The sequence below is a fragment of the Pygoscelis adeliae genome, unplaced genomic scaffold (assembly GCF_000699105.1).
Source record: "Pygoscelis adeliae isolate BGI_AS28 unplaced genomic scaffold, ASM69910v1 Scaffold262, whole genome shotgun sequence".
Taxonomy (NCBI): domain Eukaryota; kingdom Metazoa; phylum Chordata; class Aves; order Sphenisciformes; family Spheniscidae; genus Pygoscelis; species Pygoscelis adeliae.
This window is the reverse complement of record NW_008824184.1, coordinates 1,921,606-1,931,424: the sequence shown is the minus strand read 5'-3', so window position 1 is coordinate 1,931,424 and position 9,819 is coordinate 1,921,606. Positions and strand designations below refer to the sequence as shown.

General features: G+C 38.1%; 1 protein-coding gene across 1 annotated transcript in view; it reads right to left on the bottom strand.

Annotated features, from left to right (window-relative positions):
- ATXN2 (ataxin 2) overlaps nt 1-9,819 on the bottom strand; it is a 45,477-nt gene that overhangs the window by 12,930 nt on the left and 22,728 nt on the right. The window contains exons 14-20 of the mRNA XM_009334420.1: nt 8,918-8,988; nt 7,895-8,202; nt 7,343-7,406; nt 7,075-7,227; nt 6,342-6,408; nt 4,132-4,316; nt 3,382-3,514 (exon numbers count right to left, since the gene is read on the bottom strand). Coding sequence (XP_009332695.1) covers nt 3,382-3,514; nt 4,132-4,316; nt 6,342-6,408; nt 7,075-7,227; nt 7,343-7,406; nt 7,895-8,202; nt 8,918-8,988 — 981 coding nt within the window. The remainder of the gene's footprint in view (nt 1-3,381; nt 3,515-4,131; nt 4,317-6,341; nt 6,409-7,074; nt 7,228-7,342; nt 7,407-7,894; nt 8,203-8,917; nt 8,989-9,819) is intronic.

Sequence of the window (9,819 nt, the reverse complement as noted above, 5' to 3'; positions counted from 1 at the left end):
CTCTGCGTTCAAGTATGTGCGTGTGGTAGTTAAAGGTGCAGGTACCGCTCTGCTGCAGCAGTGCCTGCATTTTAAACTTTCCTTGATAAGGACATCTAAGTGGCTCACGTCTCCAGAAGTTACGAGCTGAAGTGTGTAATAGACGTTTTTATCATCTGGCTGGTAGATGGGAGGGAAGAAAGATAGTTGCTTCAACATTGTCCTTCCCAATTGTGTTTTGAGGGGAAAAACCCAATGATTTAAATACTCCTCCGTCATATGTTTAGATGGGTCTACTGGTGACCACGCAGCTCAGCTGCTCTGCTTCTCTTGAGCTCTTGTCGACAGCGGGTTGTGAAACAGAAGCAGGACACTGTAACGACTGGCAAGGAAATCCCAGAAGTGCAGAAATATCCCATTAAACAGCATTAGACAAAAATACTTTTCTTTAAAATGGAAGAGTGCTTATCAACAAGTGTAGGTCACTGTATGTATTTTGGATTCAGCTATCTCTTCACGAGACAGGAAGGAAAACAAAAACCAAACTTTTGGCAGTGAGGGTAGTTCACTTAATGGATCAACAGGCATTTCTCTTCGCTGGCAGGGAGTTACTACTTGCCACAGACTTTCAACTTGTCCCAAACCATTAGTGAAGACGGAGTTTCAGATCTCACCGGAAAACATTTCACACCTTAAGAATACTTCATAAACAGTGCCCCCCAACCCCCACATCTCAGTGCGGTTGTCCTTGCAGACATCTTCTCTCTACCACATACGCAGGAAAAAAATTGAGTGAATTTTGCAAGAATTATCTCAAAGAAAGCACTAGTACCTTGAAAGATAAAAGGGCAGTATAGCCCACTGAATCTTGGTATCAATGGGGGAAAAAAACAAATTTAAAAATAAATAATATTTTTTAAAAAAATCAGATAGCAATTTTAAAGAGCCAAAGGGAAATCTGAGAACTTGTTTGAGCAAGTGCTCCAGAAATCAAAAGCAGCAGTGGTTGTTGTTTCTCAGGAAGTTGTTATTCTGTACATTCAAATTAGTTTTAAGAGAGGACCAGAATCAAAGTGCATTGGTATATTTAGTTCAAAGATTCTGTGGGTAAACTTTAGATTCCCAAAATACAGAACATAAGTTACGGATACTTTCTTATAGTCACTCAATCAGATATGAATGAGTTGTTTAGCAGCACGTTGTTCTTTAGCAATGTACTCCATAAGCAGCTTATATTTATCACCTTAGGCATTTCTACATTTTTCCCAAGCGTTCCCATATCGATACATGGAAGCTGAAGTGAATATGTTACAGATGGACACATTTTGAGGAAACACAATCCGTCTAGGCAAGGTCTTCAAGTACTCAGCACATGAAAGACTCGCAAAAATCTGAACTGAGACAGTGCCTGCACTACACCAGAAGTCATTGCATGTGTAGCTAACTGTAAACTTTGTAGGTTAAGGGTACATTTGAGCCAATCCATGTTCACTGGGCAATAAACAGGTCTGCACGTGGCAAGAACATACTCTTAAAAAACGTGTCTCATATGGAGTTCATGATCCAGCTGGGTTGAACGGTTTCAATAACAAGAATTTCAAGCACTTGATCATTTACTGGGAAGGTGGGAGAATATTTAGAAGAGTCACCGAGTAGCTACTTGAGAGAACACAGGAGGACATGCAATTTCTGTTAAATTAGGTGCTCTTGGAAAAGTAGTATTTAATTACACGGCAGGAAATACCAAAGAATTCTCAAGTTTGACCCAAGTTAGTTGTTTGCACTGGTAGGTAGTCACACACCTACAACAGACAAGCTGCAAAACCAACACAAAATGAGATCTAACAGTTGTAAGTTAGAGTATCAGTGAAAAAACTATACAGACATCTGATCAAAGCCAACCAAGGGAACAGGCTTGTACTTCAATGCTGTAGGACCCACTGGTTACAGAAGATACGGATGGTGCACAATGGGAAAATTGCTAGGAAGTCACATGCAACCATTTTGAATCAAATCTCAGATTACCTCATGTTTGGTTTTATTTTAATTAGGATTTGAGAGGAGAGTTTTCACCAATAAAGGTCTGAAAGCCTTTGATCATTCACTTTATCGGAATTCTATTTAATCTAATGAAAAAGCAAACAGAAGATCTGTTTACATGGACACCTCAAGCACAAGAGTTGAAAAGATCAAAGTAATACAATTAGCAAGAACCTGTGAGAGAAAGACTTAATCTCTACAAGTAACTTCCATTTCAGCTTCAGCACAAATGAGCTGAAATGTTCTTCCTCCAAGTGTCAAAAAGGTTTCTCTATTATTTTTGTTTCTTAGCTATATTACCATACCACTGCAGAGATCTGAAAGGATGTTTTCAGACGGGCAAGACACAGACTTCTTAAAATCAGAATTAATTTCACATTAAACTTCAGATTCTTAGCCTTGTAAGTTTTCATGACACATCATGGACTTCCATTAAGTAGCAGTGTAAAACTAAGCACCGGAAAACATACAAAGATGTCTAAAGGTACAGAAAATCTTTTATTAGAATCTAAGTCAATAATATAAGTGACCCAATAAAAGTCTTCCTCAGATGCTATAACAAGTATTGAAATGCCACGTTTTCAAGAGACCATCTGCTGTTTTGACATTTTATGACAATTTCCAAGCCTTCTAGCAACGTTGATTCTACCTCTTTCAATAGCATGTTTTGCAGTGAGGTTTTTTCCTCTGAATTGGCCATTGATTTATCATACATTTATAACGCTTTAGAAGTTCTTTCACATTTTACTTTGTAACAAGGTAACCCACATTTTCAGCACTTCACTGTTAAGTGAAATACGCCCATCTGATAATGCTAGAGACTAATTGTCAAAGTCAGAGCAATACATGAGCTGTTTCATATACTTATTCTTGACTTACCAAAAAAGAAAGGTAAGCAACACATGTTTTATTTGCTTAAACAGCAGTGTTCATACTGTTAATAATGCTAGTAGTATCATAAAGACAGCATTTCACTAGTTGTCAGAACTAAAGTCAAGTTTTGAAACTGAGGTCATAGCCTTGCAATAAAACAAGTCCTAATTATAATCAAGAAACAATCAAGGGATGTTGTGTCAAGAGCATCAAGAGAACTTGAACAAACTTCTTTCAGCAGATATTCTTTAGCAGCTCCCAGGTTGAAATTTCATCTTGGTCACTGGCATCCTACTGAAATCAGGATACTTGAGTTTTCATTTTAACCAGGTGGCTCAGTTTTCAATGCTCTGCTCATCATCTTATGAAATATAAACCACATCTACTGGTGTAATCTGAATGATACCCATGTTTGAAGCTTGAGATTAAATACATCCCTGCACAACATAAGAACTTAAAAAGTTACATATAACACAAAACGTTTCCTACCATACATAGCATGCGTCTGTTCATGCGCACCATACTGTGTTGCAGAAGAAGATACTAAACCAGGCTGTGCGTGTGTTGGTGGTGCCATCATTCTAGCGTTGCCCTGTATTACAGGGCTATAAACATGAGGGTGCTGCATTCAACAAAAATAAGAAAACAGACAGTTAATTGGAGGACCATTACAAAGAAACTAGTGTCATCTAAACAATAATTATGTATTTAGAAGCAGTAATAGCTTGGCCTTAATAAAATGCAGAGCAAACTAAAGATTTCATACTATCACAATTATCCCAATTGTTTCTAAAAATTTAAGGACATTTTCTGCAGCGGGCTAGAAACTGACAAAAACCATTGGCATATCTAATTTTTGCCACTCTAACAATATAGTAAGCTTATGTATGTAATTATATATTTATCCAACTACATATGTATATTTAAAAGCCTTTGAAGTAAGAGGAGTACATCAAATAGTTTATTTTTAGAACACATAACTAAGAGATGTCCTGGCCATGACCTGAAAGGAATTGTCCAAAGAGCTAAAAAGGTAATATCGCAAATAAATGCCAACTTCTAAACTGACCTTAAAATTTGTTACAGGCTTTGAAGCACATTACAACACCACCAAGTATGCTCCAGAACACAGAAACTGTTCAGAGTGACTTCTCACGACTGGGGACAATAGCGTACTTAGGACTGAACCACTTAATTATTTCTGTTTTGACTTATCACATACGCTAAAAGGACTCTTACCTGAGATTGGTAGTGTGGCACATGCTGCACAAGAGGCTGATTAGGAAACTGTTGGGGACTATATGCAACATATTGTGTTGAATAAGCAGGTGGCGTAGCTACAATTGGAGGGCCTGCTGCTGAGGCAGGATGCATCATGGTGCTCTGATGATGTTGGTCTTGCCGTTGCTGTGGCATATTTGGTACTACAAAGCAAAGAGTGCCTCACATTAGAAACACAGGACGAAGAACGACAATCTTCCTGAAAGGTGTTACATTACAATGTCACTGTGACCAAGTGGAATATCCTCACCCCTCACCTTTAACCACATATTAGAGCTCTATCAAAAAGGAACAGCATGAAAAGGAGTTCCTCCAAGAAACATTTGATTTTCATCACTGCCTTTGAGCCACGTATACAGCCACAAACCCAGGCCCGCTTTTTTTGTGAAGGAAGGAAGAAAGGTGGAGGGAGAGAAAGACTGACAAGAAGCAGTAACGGAAGAGAAAGGTTGTATCAGGATACCTACATTAATCAAATTTGATCCTGTCCCCTTCAAAAGGCTTAATTCAGCCTCTGTGGGAACTACTCGGCAACTGTTCCATCAACTGGAAAGCTGAGTCTGTTAAAATTACTTGTGCCTATGGCTGAGGAGAACAGAATAAAGGTCTCCACAAGCCGCAATTTGAGGTATTCACATCTTTGAAGCTCTGTGCTACCCCTCAGGATAGCAGAAAGCAACTTTTAGGTCACAGTCAACACTGAAGGGGACAAGTCAACCTATAAGAAGAAGAGGAGTAGGAATAATTAGAGGGAAGAAAGATTAAGAGAGCCGAGCACTGTAGTGTGGGACTACCTGAGCTATCCTGGTAAGACGACCAACTGAACCACAGCAGCAAGGCACTCAGAACAAACTAATTCAGCCTACTAAGCAACAGGGCATGAAAGTTCAAGGTGAGCTCCAGCTGGCTGCAGTGAGACTGCAACTAGTAACTATGCTAACTCAAGCACCTGTAAACTCCACTGCAGTGTGCAATGTAGACAGACCCCTTAGAGAGAGGAAAGGAGGGAAATGTTGAAGATGTCAGTAAATTCACTCAATGATGATTGTATTTACACTGCAAATCAACAATAGAAAAAAGTAAATACAGGACACAACTTGAACACCGTAAAGGCACTGAACTTTAACCCATGCAGCTCCTTCAGGACTATGCTGCACACAGAATGGATATGCAGAAAATAATGAAACTTAAAAAAGGAATTAAAAATAGGAGAGCGGCCTCACGCAGCAAGTGAGTACGCAGCAATATATTTCTGATTACAACAATCAGTATTACCAACCAAAAGATTTCATGGGTCAGGCCACAGTGAAGTTAGTGTGTTTTAAAATAGAAATACATTACAGGTTTTTGTCTTCCCTACATTCATAAAGGCTACTTGTTTATTTCTAAACAGCAGAACTGCTCTTTTAAACAATTTCCTCCTCCAGTGACTGGAGCTGCAGCACTGGAACCTATCATCATGAACCACTGTATAAAATTGCAAGAAAGCACGCACTGTGTAGAATTAAAGCATTATCTGAAACATGACTATAAAAACAAGACCATCATTTTTCTGCTCCTTTGCTGCACTGCACAGAAGAGAGTGCATCTCACCACACGTTCTCATCTCCATAGCCACAGGTGTCACTTGTTAAAAACATGGTATTGTTAGTCTCGCTGTTCAGTTACTGTTGCAGAAGGAATGCAAAAGAACAAACTGGAACCAGCAGTAATTTCTTTCCAAAAGAGTAGCATAGCATACTCTTTCTGAAGAAATACTGATTTTGCTTGTTGACAAAAACACCCTCTTATTAAAGCACCATTCAGGGCTCTTGCTGTAAACCAGTACAGAAAACCAGTACAAAAAGTTCACTTTAAACAAACCCGTAACGTTTATGAAATATAGGAGATGATCAGCTTACCCTAACGTTCCAAGTAACACAGACGTTTTCCCGTTTGTCAAATCAAATTCCAAACCAAGTAACTCCCCATTACTCAAACTTATCATGTTTTGGCTGAATTAGTTTATCTAGAAATGCATTGGTATTCCCACTTACTTCCCTTTATTAAAAACAGCATTTAAAATATCAATCAAAAACAAATTAACATGGATTAGAAAATACACAAACATTTGTAATTTATTCAAGCTGCATGCAGACTAAGAACCAAACAGGCAGTATTATTCTCACCTTTACCTGCTCTATATGTCTTGGCTTGGTTCACTGGCATGGGCGTCATGGGAATAGGATACAAAGGCTGAAACAGAAGGAGGAGTTGAAGCTATGATATTCCTTTAAAAAGTGAGTGTGTGTCTGGGTGGGGGTCCCACTCAGCTTTGATGTGTTTTACTCTGTTATGTTACATGCTTTGGTGAACTCTGCCTAAGCTATGATATTTTCTTGGATCACTGTGATCAAGTCTGCGTGTACAAACAACTAAGATCATATGGTTTGCAACAACCAGCCAAGTAATGATACTACTGCTACTTCAAGCAACGTACTAAAATCAGACAGCTTTATAACAGTTAGATTTGAAATCCTAGTAGTCCCTACAACGACCAAAAACTAGTGGGACACAGCTGGAAGCTAAGGATGAAGAAAGAGTTGCTTAAAACTTAAAAAGAGTAAGACTATGCTTGGAGGACTAGGGACCTAAGTCTGCACAGATTAACAATAAATAGAGTAAAAGCTGCTGGAATTTACAAGAGTTTGAGACTATCAGAACATCTAGGTTGAGGGACCACTGGGAAAAGTCAGTATTTACATAGCTAAAACTTAAAAACAATGTAATTGTGCCCATATTTACAAAAGTAATACAAGCTGTACCATTTCACTGTTTTAACTTAGACCTCCTAAGTCTCCTCAACTTGCTGACAATCATCTGAAAAGCGTTAACAAGTTTGCAGCACATGCTGCACTTTACCTGCACGCCTGGACTCACTGGAACCGGATACATCATATTTGGTGCAAAACAAACAGGCTGAGTGTACACTGGGGTTGGCTGCTGATGACCCACCATGGAGGGGCTAGGTTGAGCTTGCGGACGAGGGGAGGTTGGCGTAGTAGAAGGTTTCGGCTACAAACAGAGTTCAGCAATGCATATGCAAGATTAGCTTGATGATCCTCCAAGTAAAAAGTTTGCTTATAAAGATCTTCTCAAAGGCAATGTTAAACAGTATCAAGTAACTTACTTGAGCAAAAGATCGAGGGTTGAACTCTTTTGCATTAGGATTAAGTGTTGATTTTCTAACTTGCCTAAACATAAAAGAACAAAAAATGATGTTCAGCATTATTCTTTTACAAGCATATCTGCAGAACTCCCTAACAATTAAAAATTTAAAGAGACGAAATACCTCATTTCCATCTGTGAGTCAGATTTTTGAGAACTCAAACAACACACGGCATGCAAAAAGCCACTCTTACTGACAGTACTCTTACTATACTTATCCATAAAAAAGTTTTCCTGCTGTTGATACTACAGCTCACATGAGCCAGGAAAACATTTAAATAAGCATTTAGATATGAGTTAGGCATCAACAGGACCAGAGTCCTATATGCAGCTCTGCCACTGACTCATGAGATGACTTTCAGTACAGTCATTTCACTTGTTGTTTTCTCTGTAACAGAGAGTACTTACATCGGCCATACAAACAGTAAGATATTACACATTCATAATAGCTTTTTCTACAAATGGCTAAATGCTAATAACAGATGTGCTTATTCTAAAAGGCATAATTACTCACTCAGAAGTATCTTTCTTCTCCTCTTTATCCTCTTTATCTTGTTTACTTCCAGGCCCAGATGTCTGTACACCTTGTGAAGTTACCTCAGGCCCTCGCTTTTGCTCAGAACTATTACTTATTGAAGGAGAAATACTCGGACTATTAGGTTTGCTACTGCCACCATTAGAGTTAGTACTACTGCCAGTTTCTATGATAGATTCTTTAGGGGTTGATTCTGTCTTTTCTTTAACTACATCTCTTGATTTTTCACCTTCTCGGGTTTTGTTAAGCAGCTGATCCACTGCATCTGAAGAGGAACTCGACTGTAACTGAAAAAAAACCCAAGGAATATATTCAGTAAATTGATACACAGAACTAGGGAGAGACAATCTAATGCTATCACATACACAGAGTAAAATACAGTCCCCACAGGCCTCAATCATCTGGAAACGACCTTTTAAAACATACATTTCCATTTCTGCTAGGAAAGAAATCTATGAACATTGACAATGTTTTAAGCCTACGCTGTGAAAGAAGCTATTCAGAGACTCAGCTGACCTACACGTTGATTAGGAAGTGTCAGGAAAGCTTAAGACAACCCTCCGGACTCATCCCCCTGTGTGATTTAACAGTAACACTTGAAAAGCTAACCTGATTTAATAAACCATTATAACCAGGAAATAAGTATTATGAATGAATCTTCAATCTTCCTCAGCAAAACCCTTTATTTAACTTTGAAACAGCTCTTCCATATGGAGCATAAATGTAATAATTATTTGTACCTAATGATCAAACAGGTTTCAAGTACTGTTTTCAGCATACAGTCAATATGCACATTTACATGTATTAGGCAATTGTACCAGCAATAGTCAGCATTGATTTTATAATATCTAGCATAAATTCTTATGGATATTTTCATAAATTAAGCACGAGTAGTAAGGACCTGTTTTCCTGTTAACGCATGCAATGTATTAAATTCATTAAAATAATCTGGATGCACATGAGAACTATGATACCATTAAGTTAACATACAGAGAAACTTACCCTAAAGTCATTCTTAAATTTCTTTAAATCATCAATCTGTTTTCTATGTTCTGAAACAATTGGAGATACACCTGCCAAATAGAAGACGAACATTGTCCAAGCATTTCTAATACAAGTTTTATATACAACCCATACATTTCTAAATTTGCAAAAAGGTAATGTTTACATATCTAAAAATGAAATACAGTGATATAAGTTCATCTGTAATTTGGTTTAAGTCCATGAACTACGTGTATGAGCACACAAAAATACTCTGTGAAACCATGGCATTACATAACTGACATATCTATAGTTCCAATGCATCACACCAAGACAGAAGCCCTGAAGTGCAGGGACTGCAGAACTCAGCTGAACACAAAGAAGCATCCAATAAAACTCTCAAAACATAACATGCCAGCGTTTCAAGACATAGCAATTAAAGGTGGAACACTGATCAGGTTCAACAACATGAAAAGATTTTTTTGAGAACTGAATGAACAAGCAGTGCTGCAGAGAAAGCCAAGTTTAGGGCATAGTAGGAAGAAGTACAGTTATAAAAAACTATGCTGACCATGATGCTCAGAAGTATTATGAGGATAGCTCTAAGTAGAAACACTCATTCAGGCCAAAGAGAGCTAAAAAACAGCTTTGTGAGCAGGAAATAAAAAATGGAAGGAAAAAAAGAAAAGAACAAGTAAAAAGAAAGCACACCGTCTACACGAGCATCTCTACACTTTGTGTTGATGAAATGAGTCAAGAACATTTAAAATTGTAGGCCTGCCATTTCACAACTGCATGACCAAATTTTCGCTGTAGAACACCCAAGCCAGATTGCCATTGCTTAAAATGCTAACTAAAGCAGTCAATATAGCAGGTTTAGTGCTTGGAACTCCTACATTACTCAAGTATGTATGAAAACTTTT